Source organism: Pleurodeles waltl, chromosome 4_1 (assembly GCF_031143425.1).
Source record: "Pleurodeles waltl isolate 20211129_DDA chromosome 4_1, aPleWal1.hap1.20221129, whole genome shotgun sequence".
Classification (NCBI taxonomy): domain Eukaryota; kingdom Metazoa; phylum Chordata; class Amphibia; order Caudata; family Salamandridae; genus Pleurodeles; species Pleurodeles waltl.
In genome coordinates, this window is record NC_090442.1 from 532,935,233 (window position 1) to 532,956,703 (window position 21,471).

The following is a 21,471-nucleotide window of genomic DNA, read 5'->3' on the forward strand; positions in this document are numbered from 1 at the left end:
CCAACTTTCAATTATGCAGGAGGATATCTCGTGGAGATATCACTCTGCAAGACTAGAATTAAGACTCTTAACAAATGAAGGAAGAAAGCTGTTGGGCACTTCCATTTCACATGTTCAAAGTTCAAGAGCGGTACACAGCCTGGACTGTAGCCCTTACACACATTATCACAGTTTTTCTCCCCCTGAATTTGTAGAGGCAGACTGCCCAGACAAAAAACTCTGTAGGGGTATAAAACTGCACAGGACCCCTCAAGCGGTAGGCATTGGTGATCATTCAACTGTTCTTTGAGAATCAGTATTGATTTATGTAAGATGGGCCTCCTTCTAGAGTGGCCAATGAGTGAAGAACAAAGACTTGGAATGGTCCCCATGGCAGATTTGAGTGGCTTAGAGCAGTGGTTCCCAACCTTTTGATTTCTGTGGACCCCCACTTTAACATTTAAACTTTAACCTGGGGACCCCCACAGAATCATCATTGGAATCCGGGGTCCCCCGCCTGAGTCATTACTGGAAGCTAGGGCCTAATTTGTCAAAATTTGTTAATATTTTTTAATTTTGTAGGCTCTCGCGGACCCCCTGAGAAGGCTTCGCGGGCCGCAGGGGTCCACGACCTACAGGTTGGGAACCACAGGCTAAGAGTATCTGTAAGCATTCCTGTCATCACCTTTTTTTTCTTTTGATGTAACGCCCTAAGTGACTGATGGTCCTTTGCTTATTGGGCCACACGATCCAAGCTATACCTCATTGAGGAGGCCCAACAAATCCAAAACCAGTCTGGGAATGTTTGTGTTTGCTTCTGGAGGGGGCCTCACCTGGCAGGTTCTTAAGAGGTACAGGGTCAGTACTGATTTGTATATGGTGGACCTCTGTCTAGATTAGTATAGTGAGTGAAAAACAATGGGTTGCAATGCTACTGATTTCTAGTGGTTTATCCTAATTCTCCCATCATCTTTTGTATGCTCCTATAGGACCAGCATGCTGGACACAGAATATGTGCTATCAAAACTTTAGCTGTAGCACTAATTGCAGGGATAATTATCTCTAATAGTCTTTATACAATACCTTAACATGAACTTCTGATGGGGGTAGATTTTCATTTTTGCGCAATTTGTACATATAGCAATACCAAAATGTACTGGCACAACATGAGGTGAGATTTATCTAAACAACAACAGTGCCTTAACAGCGGACTACTCAACCCTGGCTCACCTTTGGCATCTCAGCCTGATCAACAAAGCAGTCATCAAAAACGTTTAATGAAATCCTGGATTAACAATCTAACCAAACAACAATACAGTTAATAAATAAAGAACATACATCCACAGTAAGATTAACCCCTTAACCGCCACATACGTAATGGTTACGTCCGGTGGCACAGCGCTGAGGCACCACGGACGTAACCGTTATGTCCTGGTAAAGTCCCTCGGGGAAGTGCTAGCGCCCCCCCAAGGGCCTCCCTCCCACCTCCCCAGGACAGGGCTGTAAGGGGAATCGCTTCCCCTTCCACCCCCGCCCCCCAGTGACGTCTGATGACGTCAGTGTGCAATCACGAGCTGACCTCAGACGTCTAGGCAACCGAGAACGGATTAGTTGCTCGTTGGTACAGGGGCAGGGGAGGTCAGGGATGCATGAAAAGGAAAGGCTTTTCCTTTCCTTTTAATGTCTCACTGAGCATTCCTGCAGCACGATTGCATAGCGACCATGCTGCAGGAATGCCACTAGACACCAGGGAGTTTTTTTGTGTGAATTATCATAAGGGGAGCGACCTCTTTGGCAAGGGTGGCTCCCCAAGAGGGGCATCTTATCTAAGACCATTTCTTTCCCCCCTGGGGGCAGAACGGCCTATATTAGTTAGGCAAGGGTCTCTCCCCAGGGGACAATTTTATTATTAGGTCTTTTCTGCCCCCCCTGGGGGAGATCAGCCTATATGAATTAGGCCGATCTGCCCCCACGGGGGGCAGAAGCCACTAGACACCAGAGAATATTTTTTTTTATATTGATAAGGGGAGCGACCCCTTAGGTAAAAGTCACTTCCCTGGATTGGCAAATAGTTTTTAGGCCATTTCTGCCCCCCTCGGGGACAGATAGGCCGACTTTTGTTAGGCCAATCTGCCCCTGAGAGGGTCAGAAACAGCCAAACGGTCGCAACCCTGGTGGGCAAATTTATTTTAGGCCATTTCTGCCCACCTTGGGGGCAGATCAGTCTATTTTTCTTAGGCCAATCTGCACCTGAGAGGGTCAGAAACAGGAAACGGTCGCAACCTTTGAGAGGCTCATCTACCCCCCCCCCGGCAGAAAGGACACTATGGAAGATTTTTTTAAAAAAGAGGGTTGGGGTATGGCCTTACCTGCCCACCGGTGGGCAGATGGGGCAATTACCCCCGATCCATTCCCCAGGGGGCAGAAAGCCTACTTGATGCCAGGAATTTAAAAAAAGATTGTGGGGTGGTGGCTACCAACCAGTATGGGCCTGGTTATGCCCCCACCCCAACTAAGGGGGTAACAGTCTTGTCTGCCCTATGAGACCTACTTAGTGTTTCCACCAAAAATCTTCCTCATCTTGTAATATGTAGAGTTCTACCTTATGATAATTTGCAGCCCTACTAAGGACCTCCTGGTAGGTTGTTGTATCTTCCAATGCTGAGGATTTAGAGGGGTATAGGTCGGGATCAGTGTCAACCGGGTCTATGTCATATTGATCCCATGGTCATGGACAGTATCTGGGTCTCCCTCTCAATCTTGGAGTTTCTCAAAGTAGGGAGCATCAGGGTTTAATAGATCACTCTTTGATGATGGTGTGGGTGATTTGTGTGGTTGTTCTGAAGAAAGGTGTTCAAGTGATTGAGTTTTGGCTAGCAGTATTGTTGGTGGTGAGAAGGACAGGTAAAGGGGGAGAAGATATAGGTGTTGAAGCGGGTGGAGGAGTTGCAGTTGGAAGAAAAAGGAAAGTGCTATTGCTCTTTACCCTTTTTCTTTAGAGCCTTAGGTGGATCTGGTCCCTTGATTTCTTCCTCAAATGTTTTCTTCCTTTTAGGAAGGGCGTCTGTTGGTGGGAATGGTAGTTTTGTCACTACCCTCCCGGTGTCTCGATTAATAAACAAAGTATTATGCTTATTATCAAGTCTCTCTTGGAGTTTCTTAAAAATGGGCTCCATAGGCTGCTGTTTGGGCTCCAACAGCGTTTTGCCATTTTCAATGCCAAGGGTGTCTCTGATGCCGAAAGAGTCTTTGATGCCGAAGATGGTTTCTGCAGCTGAATGCGTTTCGGCGCTGTTGGAAATGGTCCTTTTTCCAGGGTTATCCCAAAACTTTTTGCCTTCTTACTCCTATTTTTTTCAGGTCTGTGTTTGCTGGTTATTGTCTCTGCGCACTTTACCACTGCTAATCAGTGCTAAAGTGCAAGTGCTCCCCATATAAATTATACTGTAGATTGGTTTATCCATAATTGGCATTTTTGATTTACTAATAAGTCCCTAGTAACGTGCCCTAGAGGTGCCCAGCGCCTGTGAAGCCTGTGAATCAAATGCTACTAGTGGGCCTGCAGCACTAGTTGTACCACCCACATTAGTAGCCCTGTAAACATGACTCAGATCTGCTATTGCAGTGTATGTGTGTGCAGTTTTAAACTGCCAATTCGACTTGGCAAGTGTACCCATGTGCCAGGCCTCAACCTTCCCTTTTACTACATGTAAGGCACCCTTAAGTTAGGCCCTAGGTAACCCTATGGGCAGGGTGCAGTGTATGTTTAAGGTAGGACATATACTAGTGTGTTTTATATGTCCTAACAGTGAAATACTGCCAAATTCGGATTTCACTGTGTAAGGCCTATCTCTCTCATTGGTTAACATGGGGGCTGCCTTTAAATATCCTTAAAGCCCAGATTCCCTTTAAGAGCAGATAAAAATGTGGAGTTTAGGGCCTCTGAACTCACAATTTAAAAATACATCTTTGAGTAAAGTTGGTTTTTAGATTGTTAGTTTGAAAATGCCACTTTTAGAAAGTAGGCATTTTCTTGCTTAATGCATTATGTGACTCTGCCTGTTTGTGGATTCCCCATCTGCGTCAGTTTGACAGTTGGGCTGTTCACACCTCTCCTCTAGACAGTGACACAAAGGGGGCTGGGGTGTACCCTGCATATCTTGATTAGCCATCTGTGCTGGAGGGGAGGAGTTGTCACTCACACCTGAAAGGACTGTGCCTGCCCTCAGACAATGCTGTCACCCACCCACTGGTGACTGTCTGGGGCCTGGCCGGGACAAGGAAGGATCTTGCAAACACTTGAGACTTTGCTTTGAAGTTGCCAACTTCAAAAGGAGAACTGGGTATAAGAAGAAGACCCAAAACCCCAGACGTTTAGAATCTTTCTGGAATCAAGAGGAACCTCTGCCCAGGAGAAGAGCTGAAGGAGAAGTACTGTCCCTTTGCTGTGTTGCTTTGCTGGACTGGCCTGAAGTTGCTGCTTCTGCCTGAAAAGAGTGCAAAGGGTGAACTTTGCTGTGTATCCTGCTTGAGAAAATTCTCCAAGGGTTTGGAGTATAGCTTGCCTCCTGTTGGAAGTGTCAGAGTCACCAAAGCCTTTAGTTTCCACGACCTCCAGCACTGGGAACTGTGTGTTTTGTGCTGTTCAAGAGGAGAACGCACCGCGACGCAGCCAATGACACCGCTGCCTGCACTGTGACCTGCCGACGTCACATGGAGTTGCATTGCCCCACCTTGCACCGCGACCCTGGTCTCACCGACGCCGTCATTGGACGACTTCACCAAGCAGCTGCTCGCACCGCAACCTGTGGGCCCCGCACTCCGGCATCACCTGCTCACACCGAAACCTGGGCATCCCTGATGACGACGCTCCTGCTGACACGGGCACCGCTTCCTGCACCATGGCCTGTGGACACCGCTCGTAAGGTACACGAAGCACTGTCCCGTCCCGCACCGCAGCCCGGGTCCACCGACGCTAGTACCATCTACTCCTGTGTCGTCACCAGGCATCCTGCCTGCGCCGTGGCCTGTGGACACCGCACATGAGGGTCACGAAGCACCGTGCCGTCCCGCACCGCTGGCTTGGGCCTACTGACGACAGCGCTTCAGCAACAACGACGGTGCTGCCTGCACCGTGACCTGTGGACACCGCACATCGCCCCGCCCCATTTTCACACCACAGCCCTGGTCTCACCGACGCCGCTGGACACAGTCACCGAGCTGCTGCCTGCACCGTGACCTGTGGGCACCGCACATCTCATCGTCCTGCTTCGCACAGCAACTCCGACGCCATCCACGCCGGCGCACCTGACTTCATCAGCCTGGAGTTCGATCTACAATGCGTGTGACCTCAAGGGCCTAACGACTCCTGCACCGACTCCGGAACCTACACCGTGACGTCAGTGACGCCGCTCTCTGGAGCTCACCGCGAGGATCACGACGCTCTGCAAATCCAAGGTACTGTTTGTGGGTCTTCCCAACACCGTAGCTGGCCGGCAATGCCGCGGCCGGCCTGAACTGTTGGTTTTGTCGATCACGACGCCGTGATAGCCCCAGGTGGAGCTATCGACTTCAAGGAACTGTATTTTTGAGTAAATCTTGCAGAATTCATATTTGTATTACTGTATGTTGGATTTTTACTGTATTTGGTCTTGTTTTATTTAGATAAATATAGGCTATTTTTCTAAAACTGGTGTGGGTGTCCTTTTGTAGTGTTTTCACTTATTAGTGTGTGTTATGTGCAAATGCTTTACACATTGCTTCTGAGATAAGCCTGACTGCTCGTGCCAAGCTACCAAGGGGGTAAGCAGGGGTTATCTGAGCGGGTATCTCCTTTATCCTGACTGGAGTGAGGGTCCCTACTTGGACAGGGTGCAAACTGACTGCCAACTAGAGACCCCATTTCTAACAGGCGCCAAGGATATTTTCGGATTCGAAGATTATATTTTAGGTTCCGATGCCTTGTAGTGTTTTCCTGGTGCCAAAGCTGGGTGTTTCAACACCGGCACCAAGGCAACTTTCGAGGCCTTTGACTTTGACACTTGTCAAATGTTTTTGAGGCGGGAGTCTGCTCCTTTATCTGCTTTCAGATACCACCATGGATGGAGGGCTGTTGAGTTCCATGATCCAACTTGAATGGTGGGGTGTGTATGGCTTTCACCGGCATACTCATATGCTCCTGTGATGTTGACGGATCAAGGTCAGAGTCGGAGCCATCAACACTGCTCAGAAAAGTGCCTTTGCCATTTAGAAAAACCTATTTTATGTATTGTCAGTCCTAAAATGTGCCTTGCAAACCCATAGGGAAGGGTGCTTATTACATAAAAATTGTCATGATCCTGATCTTCTACATAGGACTGTGGAGATCCTAGTGGAGTTTCTCTTATGTGTCCTATTAGATCGTCAGCCTCAGAGTGTGAATGATGTGGTGAAGTAGGTGGAGGAGAGGGTGGTGAAGGTGGAGGTATTGGAGTGGTGGCCATGTCCTTTCTCTTTATCTTGTGAGGAGGTGTCTGTACATCAATAGCCTCCTCAAACGAAGCATGACATTTTGAATGAGATGGTTTTGCAATGATGTGACTAGTATTTGGTTGAATATGCATTGTCTTTTGTTTAGGATCAAGCTTCTGCACCATAGTTTGTAAGACAGGCTCTGATGCTGAAACAGTCATTCTTGATCCATGTGTCAAAACATTCCATAACAAAGAGGGATTGAGTTTCGATACTGAAATGGTTGGTGCGGATGTTTTTGGAACTGAAGACAACTTTGGTTGGGTCGATGCCGACACCTTCGGAGGCAGTTTATGGGTGGAGTTTTTAGGCTTGGCCTTCGGTGCCGTTACATCAGCAGCGCATTTCTTATGTGTACTGAGCTATGACATAATGGAAGCCCAACCAAGCAAGGCCCGAGGCCAGGAATAAAAGTTGCGACTTAACGAAGGAAGATTCGCTTCCTGTGTTCACTGTATGTGAATGGGATGAGACCAAAAACAATACCAACGAGTATAGGATTGTAAGTTGTTCTGAAGGGAGACCAAAACTGTATTGAAACGGAGCACTGAGCAGCAAGTCTGTACCAAATTGCAGAAAGAAAACAATCTAAAAATGGACTCGATGGCCATTTGCAGTATCACAGAGAGGAGGGGTCACTTAACCTTGTAAATACTTAATGAAGGGTCTAGGTCTCAGGTAGAAAAAAATCTAGCACGTAAGGACCAAGCCACAAACAAATACCTACTAATAGTAAATACTATATTCCTAGAAGAACCCGTGAAGATCCGGAGGGCAGTTAGAAATCTATCTAGGCCAAAAGATTCATACAGAGGGCGAATCCATTTGTGCCTATCGTGGGTACAATATTGGCAGAAAAACAGAAAATTATCTAAATCCTCAGTTTTATACCCACATAATATGCACTCTGAGATAGGAAGTGCATCAGAGGACCATTTGCTGGTAAAAGCCCCTAGTTGTAAAATGCCAAAGCGGAATTTAATGTAAAAGCTTTTCAGAAATCTCATCAAGGAAAGCTTCAAATTCGGAAAACGGCTTATAGTTCAGGATTTGGGAAGTCAGGGATCCTGAATTAGTAGAATGGTGCCAGTGTGCCACTAAAAAGTCTCAATAGGTTTTTTAAAGATAACCTTGGAGTTACAATTGATGCACTCAGGAGAGATGTAAAAGGACTGTAAGCTAAGTTTTGTGAACCATTCATTTAGATTTAAAAGCTACTTCTGTATGTATCCAGCTGATGGTTAGACCATGGTCTTGGAGAATGCCAACCGAAGTGTGGGTAATAATCAAGTTACTTTTGAGGATCTGGGGCAAACATTCAAGAGAGTTGGTAATTCTAACTTTTAGGTAGTCAAAAGTTTGAATCAACTGCAAGGGGGTACTGCCTAGGGTGAATTGGTACTTGGAATTTCTACGGGGCTCAAAGGCCATGAATTTTGTCTTTTGGGTATTCATTTCTAACCCTCTGGTAAGACAGAATGCCACAAGTTTAGTTAAGAGATTCTGTAGGCCAGAGGCAGTCCTAGATAGGAGAAGGATATCATCTGCAAAGATGAGTGCAAAGACCTTAATTCCATTCAACTTTGGGGCATCAGCCTTCTCGTCATTAGGATGGTCAATAACCCCAATAATGAAAAAAGGAGAACATGGTAGGTGCCAAAGCGCACCCCCTTCACACTCCCCTACGTATAGGAATGGGGTCTGTCAATTCACCTCCAGGACCCCATCTCACCCTTACATAGTAGAATTGGTGGAGCCTGATCAGAATACCTACAATATCAGGGAGAACTCTCAGACTGACAAGAACTTACTAGAGAATATGTCTGGAAACTAGGTCAAACGTAGCCCAAAGATTAACAAAAGTCACATAAAGATGGCCTTTCGGAAAAGAACATATTTCCAGATGGTAAGAAGAACTTGGTCTGCAGTACTAATCTTGTGCCAAAAAACGGCCTGGACGGGAGACACGATTTTAGCTGCATCCAGCCAGTCCTGTAGCTTAATAGGGAGCTAGGAGCAAAAACATTTTTTGCAGATTATCTAGGAGGCTTATAGGTCCTAACATTTTTGGGTAAGTCCTACTTCCCTTTTTGTAAATGGGGATGATGTGAGCCAAAGTAGAAGGCCTGAATTTCGCTTGAGGGGCCCTAATGTCAATCTCAGATTTATATAAATCACCATGAATGGCATCATGTCCAGGAGCCTTCCCTTTGTGTAAAGATTCAATGGCCAATCTTTTACCTGCTAATGAGAAGAAAAGCTCTTTACTTACGAGCGTGGCAATCAGGAGACTGACCAAAATGGGCAAGTCAAATGGAATATCAGCATAAAGTATCAAGAAGTGGCTTACTCGGGCCGATGGTTGTATAAAATGATCAATCATCATGCTGGCCACAGTGTGGCTATGTGAAATAACCCGCCAGAACAACACCTCTCTGCTGTCCTGGGTGCATCAAATAGATCTCTCCAAGTGGTTTCATCCCACCTTCATTGTTTATTTTTAGGGAGAAGCTTGTAAGAATGGCAACTGTCTCGCAAAAACCACTAAGTTATGATCTTTAATCTTGCTGAGTAAACGCAATTTGGCCCGGCGACAGTCTTGATCATTCCAAAGCGTAGATTTAGAAGGTATGATACAGTGCTGTTTGGATGGCCTTAGGAACAGTTTTTCAACAAAATGAAATAAAGAGGGATGAGTATCTAATATCAGCTTGGCAAAAGAATGACAGTGATCCGCGTTGGCCAGCTTGGTCAAAAAGAGAGAAAATTTCAGCCAGCGGATCAGGGTTATTTGCTATTGATTGTCACCTAATGACCCTTCAATTTTTAGTATCAGATGGGCAAGATTAAGGGTAGGTTTGTGGGATAGATAGATCACAAATGAAATCCCCTGGTACTATACTATTAATTCTAAGGCGTTATGAGCTCTGTCATCTCTTGGGAGGATATTAAAGTCAACAAGATTATTCCAAAGTCTGATGTCAATGATGCAATAATTCAAACGTGATTCCTTAACGCCTTTTTTCTATTTTTTTTTTAAGTAAGTAAAGGCCCTGGATTTATTGGACTTGGTTCTTCAATTGCATGCCCTGTGTTGGAAATTAGGTTTCTGTCTGCTTAGGGTATGCACCTAAGCCAGGCAGAACCCACCACTTTAGTCAGAGTAAGAAGTTACAACCCAAAGATAACCTGTGCTCATCCCCTTGTAGCTTGTCGCATAGCAGTCAGGCTTATCCCCAAAGGCAACGTGCAAAGTGTTTGTGCAGCACACTCACACCAGCGACACAATAAATACACCACAAAAGAGACTCAAAACATGATTATAAAACAATATAGGTCTTATATTGTAAATATATCATAAACCAAGAACGTCATAAATACTGTGCATGCTAACTTAGTATCCATTATCCTTGAAGTGCAGGAATCAAAATGGTATACTTCATAATATCAGCAGTAAGCAGAGCAACATATAAAGCCCACTTACTGTGCACATTAAGGCACGCAAGGTAAAAATACCACAGTGGTGTTTGTACCCTTACACAAGACGGAGGGTGTGGGAGTATCTGCGCACCTACTAACTAAAACACGGTAATTAACAGTTCCTTTGTAATGAGCCTCTGTCGAGGTTCCGCCCGGCAGTGCTTTCCCAGATCTGGTGCACCCAAGCTCTGCAGGCCCATTAGTAGCATTTAATTTACAGACCCTGGGTACAGGGTATACCAATTTAAAAGCGACTTACAGGTAAATTAAATATGCCAAACAGGTGTAAGCCAATCATACCATGTTTTAGAGGAGAGAGCGCACGCTCTTTAGCACTGATTAGCAGTGGCAAAGTGCCCAGAGTTCTAAAGCCAACAAAAAGAGGGTCAGAGACATAGGAGGAGGAGGGGATAACCCTGTAGAAAGGGCCACTTCCAACACCTGAAGACTAAAAGAAACAGTTAAAAAAGCAAGTTATAAGGCTGTTGCAGACAAAGCTTTTTAAGGATCAGCCTCGAGGGATGGAATATCCAAGACTTCATCTTTATTTTGGGTTAATGTTGTAACAAACGCCATGGATTCCTAAGTTGTATTAAAAAGCTCACAGCTAGAGCAAGAAGAATGAAAATATTCCACAGTGGCAAGGGTTAGTTATTCTTTGGTTTTAGTGGCTGTATGGTTGTAAATATTCAGGCTATGGATGGAACCCCCTTTTTCCTGGCTAAGATTCAGCCCTAAGATGTAGAGTGACAAACTGTTCAATGTCTTACATTGACAACGAAGGGATATTTTAAGCCAAATTATCAAACCAGGTGCATTGCAAAGAAAATGTCCTGAGGTCTATAAAGCTAGGAAACAGCGCAGGATTCCTGGATTCAATTTTATGAAAGGAATCCATGAAGCTGTTCCAGGCAGGATCCACAATTTTGTCAGCTATGCCGGCTGCGTAGCATGAAAGCAAACGAATATCAGCGTTTGGGGTCTGAGAATCAGCTATAGTGTTTGTGTAAAAGAAAGGAGAATTAGAAAGATGTGTATCTAAAACTGGTAGAGGGACAGTATAATGGGCGGGAGGAACCTTTATTGGAAGTAGTCAGTCTATCTGGTTAAGGTGACCATTTGGGATTGGAAAAGGAATCAATAGAGGTGCTAGCAAAGAAATATTCAGGGTGGAGTGATTGTTACCAAATAAAGGATTAGGTATGGTAGATGAATTAGAAAAGACCACACAGGCTGCGGAAGACCGGACAGCCACCTGTGAAGAATTAAGATTGCAGGGAGAAAGAGATCATAGTTAGGGATCAGACCATGCCTGATTTGTGATGTCAAGTTTGAATAAGATTGCAGAACCTAAAGGAGCTATTGTCCAGGAATCCAGACTTATCAAACCCTGTATTAGGGCGTCACTAGCAAAACCAAACAAATGCAATTCAAAGGGGTGTTGCTTGCCAATATACTCTGGGCCCTAGTAATGTCTAAGCGAGTGATCGAAAGACACCCCCTTCCTGATTCAATGTATTACTTTATTTATAAGGGAGCCAGTGTCTTCAAATGACCTAGCATCAAACTTGAGCACATTGTTCATAAAGACCTTTGAGCCCATGCAATTTTGTAGGACTAAAGGAGGCTTGGACTTTGAAGAAAGGTGGATAGGGGCATGAGAAGATGACTTCCAAGCGGGGTGCCTAGCTGATGACGTACCATACAGGGCAGAAAAAAAAACAGATGGGCTCGTGAAGATGAACCCCCCCCCTGGAGATTAGGGTCATTTAGAAACAGAAAACCCTCCCTCTCAAATTGGGAAGTTGGCAGTCAAGTAGCACAGGCACATGATAAAACATTTGGTACTGGTGCTAAGGTTCTAGGCAGCTGGGAAAACCAAGTAGTGTACACAGGCAGCTGGGAAAGCTGGTTTGCAACTTTTCTAGGGGTACAGTAACATCCCACAGTCTAATTGGCTCTTAAGAGTTCTCCCTGGTCTGGGGGTAAAAATCTTGAAACCAATAATTTTAACTAGACCATCTTGTCTTTCAGAGTGATGAATGTATCAAATAACTTTTGCACTGTTAAATAGTCCAGGGAGAGAGAACCCAAATTATGAGTTTGCTCAGAAAGGTTAGGCTGGTCACTAGCTTGTTCATCCTCTAGATTTTGAAGCACTGAAAAGGTATTGCTACATACAATTGGAGAGCTAGAAGGTTCGGGCCCGGGTTGTCTATATACACAAGGGTGATAGGAATTGGTCCAGGTTCAGACACTCTAGGTGGAAACTATTGTTGAAGTGCTTCTTTCAGGCTTATTAAAATAGAGTGTGATCTTTTGAGCACCCTTCTGCGATTTGCCTTTGCGGACTAATGATTCCACCTCGTCTATCATGGTATCAATTCTTTAAGGGTGCAGTTCTCAGTTAAGGCATTTTTTTTGACTTGCACGGCCCAAACAAACCCTCTTCTGTTTTCATCTTACCCATATTAACTCAAATATAAAACTAAAAGGAAAAACACAACATTTATATGTGGCCAAAAGACAAAACACTATATCTTAATTTGTAAATGCCAGTAGATCATCAGGAAACAGCAAATACTGTACGAATATGCAAAAGAAGGCGAAATAAAAATTAGAACAACTAAAAAGTATAATAAGAAACGACTTGGAAACATAAACAACAAGCACCTTAGATGCATATTGGCCTGGCATTTAAGTTAAAATATTAAAATCAATGAGTCTGGGAGATATAGTCCCTGCTGATAAGGTGACGAAAAAGAGTGCAAAAAGAAGGGGAGAAGTAAAGCTCAGACAACAATAAACCAGAGGCACCCCAAGTATGAACCCTGCTAAGTCTTACGGGAGCAATAGAGAGGTAAAGCTCAGACAACAAAAACTCAAAGATGCCCCACATACGAATCCTGCAAAGTCTTATGGGGCTAGTAGTTCCCACATGTACTCCACAACCTTCCTTCGGGGCAAAGCTAACTGAGGGATGATGCCCAACCTAGGAGCAGACAGAGGGGAGATGCAGGTGCCAGGCACCGCACACACACTCAGTAAGGGGCTTATGTCCAAGAAAGCTGTGGCCTGCCGCAGCACAAGGGTAAGGAGGAGGAGCAAACATGCCTGGATGACAATTCTGGCTCCAATGGGAGGTAGTCAGGAGGCATAGAAGAACTCCATAACCCTTCCTCTTGTTGTGTGCAAGCATGAGGTCTATGTCCCATACTAAATCAGGGCAGAGAGGGAATCACTAGCAACAGGAGTGTAGTACATACCGGGATAATTGCACTAGATGTTCTCGAATATGCCAATGAAGAACCCAGGCACAGAGCCAAGGGGGGTGGCCCTGCCCTGGCTCTTCCTGGCACTGACGGGTGCAGGGCAGGGCTGCACTTGGCCCACGCGCAGCGCATGCAGTGTGGTGAATGCACGCGTCATGTGACGCCAGCTGAAGCAAAGGAGTGATGATGATGATGGGGCTCCTTCTGCTAGCCATTGTGATGTTTGGGACAGGTAGGTGTGGTATCCTAGCAATGTGATGTGTAGAGTGTTAGCGATGTGTAGAGGGTTCCAGACTCAGGATGGATGACGCGGGTAGCACGCTGGGGAACGTGAGGCATGAGAGCGACGGTTGAAGAGCTGAAAAGAAGTCGTCGGTTGGCGTAGGGCCTCTTACTCAACTTGTAATCTACAATAAACCCTCAGCCTTCCTCCTACGCTCACTTGTGTGATTTCTAATCTTACCCGCACTATCCTGTGAGTGCCGCTCTTACATTGGCGATGAGCGACGTGCAGCCAGCAGAGACGGAAACAAGCACAGGCAAGCTAAGCCCTAACAACACGACAAAGAGGCATCTCGGCAAGAGCTCTCATTAAACTTATGGTACTTTATCGCTTCATTACCTCTGTGCCCCTGTGCACACTTCATCAGACGGTTTCTGCCTGCGCCCCATGACGACACGAGCCCCGAGGCTCAAGCTTTACTGCGCGAGGACAAGCCCTGACACACGTACGCTTGGTCTCCCTGGCAACAGTAACCAACGAAGCCAAGGGGACACATCTTGACTGAACGCGTCTTTGGCGCACACGAGTTACCCTGACGCACGCACCCTTGATCTCCGTGGCAACAGTAACCAACGGAGCCAAAATGATGCATATTGACTGAACAAGTCTTCTGCGTTCGGGCTCCTTGACGACGGAGGCACTACTGAGCGCGTATTCCAGGCCCTTTAACGCGTGTCTCCTCTTCATTTTCTAATTCGTGTGGATTTATTTTACAGTAAATGTAGGGTGCAGATCATATACATTGAACTCAGGCTAAACCCCTACAGAGCCCACCTTGGTCATTACAGTATACTTCACATTTCTTGCGATGACACGCATGTCTTACCAATAACAGTGCGTGCATCCTCCCTCAAGATCAGGTTTTATTTGCATATAACCGATTCATCCTGCGCCTGTCAGCATGCAAAATGTACCAGCTGCACCGTTCTTTCTGTCTTCTGTTGATGATCCGCCCATTCCATGGCAAAAGTGGAAAAATGTTTTTAACAATTACGCTAGGGTGTGTGGAACTTCCCTCAGTGCGGAAAGGAAGACATCTTTGTTAATGCACTGCTTGGGCACAGGGGACCAGGAAGTCTTTGAGAATTTGCCGGATCTATCAGATGGGGACTCCACCGGTCTCAATGAATTTGATATATGTGTAAAGAAACTTAATTTACATTACTTACCCAAAATGAGTACTGTTCTTGAACGGTATAAGTTTGGGAAGAGGATGCAACGCCAATGTGAGACAACGGAACAATATATAAAGGAGCTCCGGAGACTTGCGTCTACTTGTATGTTTGGAAATTCCTATGAGGAACGTTTAAGGGACTAATTCATGCTTGGCTGTTCTCTAGAGAAGGCAAAGGAGAGCATGTGGCAAAAAGACAATCCATCTCTAGAAGAAGTTTTAGTCATAGCCAAAACTTGCGAACACTCCAGGAAATGTGTTGAAGTACTTCGTAAAGACACCGCTATAACTGACACAGCAAAAGAAGGAGCTACTGTAAAAACTGTACAGAACAGCCATATGTTCCACAATGACAATAGATGTGGTAGCGATTCTGTGAAATTATAGAAAGCGTTTACTGGGAAATGCTTTAGAGGTGTGGGGGTGTTGGCCATATGGCCAATAACAAAGAATGTCCTGCTTGGAGGATAGTTGTAAAAACTGTGGTAAAACTGGACATCTTGCAAAATGTTGCAGGGTGAAGAATAATACAAAAAGAATAAGAGAGGTATGGTGTGATTGTGACACAAGCGATGCAGAGGCAGTGAATGTGGTACAGATTTTGAAAACAAAAGTTGGGTCTTCTGATGGTCCTATAGAGTCGATTTTAGTCAATGGTAAATCGGCCAAAATCCTCTTTGATTCTGGGGCAAAGATCACATTAATACCGAAAACATTCTATGACCAGCATCTAAAGGGGACAGTTAACTTATTGAAACCGGATGTGAGACCTAAAGTTTATGGAGGTGAGCCAATCAAGTTGCTGGGTTACTTTTGGGGGAGTATAGAATTCAAGGGTCGTCTCATACCAGCAAAAGTGTATATCTCTGTGAAGGGGGATTCCTTAATCAGCTGGTTTCATCAACGCGATCTGTGAATTCTGCTGGACCCAAAGTCAGACTTAAAGACACCCCTGCGGTTCAAGCTGTCCCAGAAGATGTGAGTGTGTGGGTGAGCGAGTTTCCAGATGTGTTCAGCTGGAATTTAGGCTGTCTCAAGAACTATGTACATCAGATTAGGCTCAAGCCTGGAGCGCTACCCAAAGCAGCGAAGGTGAGGAATGTCCTGTTGTTGGTTAGGGAAAAAATGAAAACTGAAATCGATAAACTCATTGTGAATGGGATTATTCAAGAAGTTGAAGCTTCTGAGTGGGTGGCATCGGAGGTTATGGCAAGGAAGGCCAACAGGGAGGCCAGGCTCTGTGTTGATCTCAGAGAATTAAAGAAGTCAGTCATAATAGATCACTATCCGCTTCCAAAAATAACAGAGTTGTGGTGCTCTCTTGGTGGAGCGAAGCACTTCTCAACTCTTGATTTGACTTCCGCCTACCACCAGATAAACTTACACAGTTCTTCTCAAGAACTAACCACCTTTATAACGCCTTTTGGCACATTAAGTTTCTTAGGATGCCGTTTGGTTTAATTTCAGCAGCTTGGGTATTTCAGAAGGCCATGGAGAAAATATTGAAAGGTACAGAAGGGGTGAAGGTCTATCAGGACGATCTTTTAATCACAGAGACCAGCTTGGAAGAACACAACGAAAGGCTAAGGCTGGTGTTAGAGAGATTGCAAATCAATGGCCTAACGCTAAAAGCTGAGAAGTGTAGGATAAACATTCCCAACATTGAGTATTTGGGTCATGAAATCTCAGCGAAAGGAATTCGTCCCAAGGCGAGCCTAGTTAATACCATTAAAAAACCTACCCAGTCCACAAAACAAAGAAGAGCTAGTAAAGTTTCTTGGGATGGCGGACTTCTACAATAAATGTATTCCACATTTTGCAGAAAGAACATATTGCATAAGACTGTTATTAAACAAAGGGTCAGAGTTTAGGTGGGATCAAGAATGTGAAAGAGAGTATCAGGACATTAAGGTTAGCCTGGATAAGGCGGCTAATTTAGGGAGTTTTGATGCACGTGATGAAATTATCTTGATGACTGACGCTAGCTCCAAAGGGGTTGGGGCAGTCTTGTTGCAAAAGAAACAACGGCAAATCAGAACGATACTCTTTGCATCAAGATGTTTGAAGGGGGCAGAATTTATCTATTCGGTAGTGGAAAAAGAGGCCCTAGGAGTGTTTTGGGCATTGAGAAAACTAAGGAAGTTTCTGTGGGGACACACATTTCAGATAATAACAGATCATAAACCTCTTGTAGAAGTATTTGCAAAAAAGGGGATTGATATGGTCTCGCATAGAATTAGGAAGTGGGTAGTAGCCTTGCAAGAGTTTGTGTATGTGATCTCTTACATGCCTGGGGCATTGAATGTTCAGGCCGATTGCCTTTCAAGACTATGTAGGGAAACAGGAAAGGAAGAAGAGACAATTGAAGGAGGTTGTTTTGCAGATATTCTGACTGATGAAGAAATAAAAGTCTGAATGGTTACTGAAGGAATGATACCGGAGTCGGTGTGGATGGAGGAATTGTCAAACGATATAATTTTGCAAGAAAGACTAGGCAAGGTCATGAATGGTTGGGGTGTGAAGAAAGAACAAAATGAAAATCTCTTGGCTTATTGGCAAGTCAGGAATGAATTGTCAATGGTGGATGGGGTGTTGATGAGGGGCAGCAAATTAGTTCCACCTGTAATCTTGAGGAAGAAACTTACTGATCAAGCCCATGCAAGTCATATGGGCATCTCTAAGACGAAGGAAAGATTAAGAAATGCCTACTGGTGGCCTGCCATAGATATGATGGTAGAAAGGGAGGTAAGGAATTGCCATGTGTGCGCACGTTCTGACAAAGTGTTGAAACATAGGACACAACCCATGGTCACAAGAGAGGAGGCTTCTGGGCCCTGGGCTGACATAGCTTTGGGCAACTTGGGCCCAGTTAGGGTAAAATCTGCTGACCGTTATGTCTTGGTCTGCACTGATATGTACTTCCGATGGCCTGAGATCAAATTTTTTAGTTCGGTTGAATCAAAAGACAATCAATTTTCTTGATGAGTTGTTTGAGAGAGAGGGTTTTCCCTCTTCGTTGCGGACTGACAATGGGGTGCAGTTAGTCTCTGAATCAACTGAGTCTTTCTTGAAAAAAAAGGAATATTATACACAAAAGAACAGCTCTGTATCACCCAGAATTTTATGGGGTTGTTGAACGCTTTATAAAAGTACTGAAAGAGTCTATGCAGTTAGCGCATGTTAGTGGTGTGGAGTGGGACAGTGAAATGAGGAAGAAAGTCTGTGAGTATCGATTAACACCACATTCCACCACAGGGGTGACTCCTTTCCAACTGTGCAAGGGTAGGGTACCATGTAGTGAGATTGAGCCCAGATGGGTAATAGAAAAAAGGAAAGGGGTTAATGACCAGGTCGATAACATTGAAGGTTGGAGGGAGAGAGGAAGGGAAGTGAAAAATAAAAGAAAATTGAGATATGACGTACAGAAGGCCATGAAGGAAACTGTGTTGCGTGAAGGGGATTATGTTAAAATAAGGTCTCCAAGAAAGGAGGGAAAACCGTCTAAGTTCAAAGGTCCTTTTGAGGTCATAAAGCTGTTTAAGAATGCTGTGAAGACGAGTGACCACAGAATATGGAATCTGAAAAGGGTGGCCAAGTGTGTTGGGTCCAATGTGGTTGCTCAAGACACTCATGTCATCCCACCGAATGTTGATGCTCAAGACACTGATATTATTCCTTTTGTTCCAAAGGTGCAAAATCCAGCAGGTACTCAGCCAAAAAGAAATATAACAAGGCCATTGTGGTTTAAGGACTATGTCAAATAATATTTAGGTGTGTTATGTCTTAGTTTGAAAATTGATATGGGGAGGTGGTGTGGTATCGTAGCAATGTGATGTGTAGAGTGTTAGCAATGTGTATAGGGCTCCAGGCTCGGGATGGATGACGTGGGTAGAACGCTGGGGAACGTGAGGCATGAGAGGGACGTTTTAAGAGCTGAAAAGAAGTCATTGGTTGGCGTAGGCCTGCTTATTCAATTTGTAATCTACAATAAACCCTCAGCCTTCCTCCTACGCTCACTTGTGTGATTTCTAGTCTTACCCGGGCTATCCTGTGAGTGCCACTCTTACAGTAGTCCCTACTGCTGCTTCCTCAATATCGTCCCGCACACCGGGGTCAATCCACATTCTATGTAGCGCCAGCTGAAGCACAGGAGTAATGATGATGGGGGCTCCACCTGCTAGCACCTGTGATGACTGGGACAGTCTCCTACAGCTGCTCCCTCTATAGCTTAGTAATATTTATGTCCTCTTCACCTTCGTACTCTGAAACCTCCTCTGCGGTTGTGGGTGTCTAGCTGGCTAGTCTAGTATTTTGTTTCTGGATATCACAGATAATTTTGTAACAGTGAAGGAAAAGTTACCTGTAAGTCTAGTTCTGCAACATGCGTATTCTCTCTGAATCCTTAAACAACCCTCTTGATTTCCCATTTTGCAGGACTTTGGAGAAAAAGTTTTGTGTACAGCAATCATTCACTATAACACCTTCAAAATGAACTACTTAACTGTTCCTACACTGCATGATGGGAAGCTGGTCGGCTCTGGAGTAATTTTTGAAGGTGGAGTGTCTAATTAGCACAGTATTTTCCCAGGCTAATAGAGGCAAACTGTTACCTAGATTCTGTTTTTTTTTTTTTTTAAAGCACTAGGTCAGAAGTAAAGTCAGGCTAATCGTTTTTAAGTATTTATAAATACAAGTAATTAACTCTTTTATGCATGTTTTAACCTTAAAATATTTTCAAATGGCATCTTGTCCATGCAATGAGATATTCTACTGTTTATGAATTCAGAGATAATGCCCACGGAGTGTAGGTAAGTAACTTTTCCTTTTTTAATTGTACTGCTGATACATGCACCATCAAAAACACCATCAGTGTAAGCCTTGAGCATGACCCATGAAACCCAAGAGTACAAGAAGGATAATTTAAAGAGGTATGGTTTGTATCTGAAAGGTTCCCTTTGGCAAGTGAATTTGGGGTCTCATCCATAGCAGGAATGAAACTCTGGCCAGCCCCACACCTTATCCTGCCTACAAGCTTTCTTGGACCTGTAGCCCTTTAATATAAAACCATTGAACCAAAATGTTTTTAGAGGCATAGGACTAGTACAACTACTGTCGATTTCCACATATTATTTTGCGATCCAAACACATGAAAGTAATACTGTAGCATAAGATAATGCTGGATATCATTTATTGTTAATGATCTTTTATTTAAAAAGCGCCTAAATCAAATGGTCATTGTTGAAAGTCTATAATAATTAAACAAAGTGATTTGACATGCTCACCCTAACATCAGGAGAAATTCTATGGAAGATGTTGGAGAAGCACAATAACTGAGTGGCTGAGTGGTGACATCTGCTGAAGCGAGACTTTGAGCTGACGCAATACACTGAGCATATGACAGTTTGCTGAACTTTACTGACCTGTGCTAACACCACAAATGTAATCGAACAGCTGATGAATGGGCTTTCCAGTCAACTCTTCCAATTTACGTAGTGACTGTAGTGCTACTATACCTCTGCAACAAAAAAGAACAAATAAAGCAAATGGACATTATACGTTTTCGAAGTCAAAAGTTGCATTACCTTGGTCCCTTACATAGGATTGGTTGTCTGGTCTAAACAAATAAATACCCATCTAATGGCATTCAGTAGTATGCTTCTGCCATCAAACACCCTAAACTCAATGTTTTTTTTGTTTTTTTTAACTGTTTTTATTAGTTTTGGAATAATAAAAACACAGCATCACTTACAATATTTTGTCATTAGCAGTTATTGTACAGAAGCCAACCCGCGTATGGAAAACATCAGATTACAGCATCCTGTTCCTTGTGAGACCTAGCTACAGAGAATGGAGCACTTCCCAATCATTGACCCTGTCCAAACTGTCAAACCTCATAACATTTAAGGCATTCCAGGAGTCTGCATTTCACATCCAATTAATCCAACAACGGGGATCAAATCACGTCTTGCCCAACCATTATCTCTCCCCTTCAGAGCTCTCCCCTGATGTCGAAATGCCCTGTTCAGGGAGCCTTCCGAATAAATAAGCCCAAAGCTGGACAGCCGCGGTCGCAACATCATCAGTACTTGATATTCTCATATAGGATTCCTTGGCTGGCCCCCACCTTCCAAAATGTCTCGGAGCCATTCTGTAAACAGTGGTGCCCATGTGTTGATCCAACCTATGGCCACTCTCCTTTTTGTCAGTAATAAAGCAAGTTGGGTCATTCTACAGCGAACCCTACGCCCTCTGGGGAACTCCATCACACCCAGAAGACAGACAGACAAGTGGTGCCAGAGGGTCAATCATTTCTATGGCTAACTCGATACGTTCCACAACTTGTCCCCAATAGGACTGGACCGGGGCACAGCTCCATGCCATGTGAAGAAATTAGCATTGACCGCCCCACATCGTGGGCAGGTGGCCCGCCTAGTTGGATCTATTTTATTTAGTCGTTGTGGGGTGACATATGTACAATGTAGAGAGTGAAAATGCAGGAGTTTAACCTATTACAGGATAGTTTACGAACCAAACCCAATGCTTTCTCCCATTCTGCATCCGAAATAGGTACACCCAGATTGAAGAGCTTTGTAAAAGAGTGTTATAGGTGTCTCCCTTCTCCCCAATCAAGGAGCCTCTCCAAAACTGCAGAGGTTTTGGGAGCCGTGAGGAATCCCACCCATATCTCTCTTGCAGCACTCTTCAACTTTGCATAATGTAGCAGATGGTGAGGACCTATCCCAAAGGTGTCTTGTGCTTCCTGGAAAGTAATA

At 44.5% G+C, this 21,471-nt stretch overlaps 1 protein-coding gene across 2 annotated transcripts in view; it reads right to left on the minus strand.

Annotated features, from left to right (window-relative positions):
* The window catches only part of PNPLA8 (patatin like phospholipase domain containing 8), a 281,202-nt gene that overhangs the window by 156,547 nt on the left and 103,184 nt on the right, over window positions 1-21,471 (minus strand). For both annotated transcript variants that reach the window (XM_069228884.1, XM_069228885.1), the window contains one exon: window positions 20,119-20,213. In XM_069228884.1, the coding sequence (XP_069084985.1) occupies window positions 20,119-20,213 (95 nt within the window). The remainder of the gene's footprint in view (window positions 1-20,118; window positions 20,214-21,471) is intronic.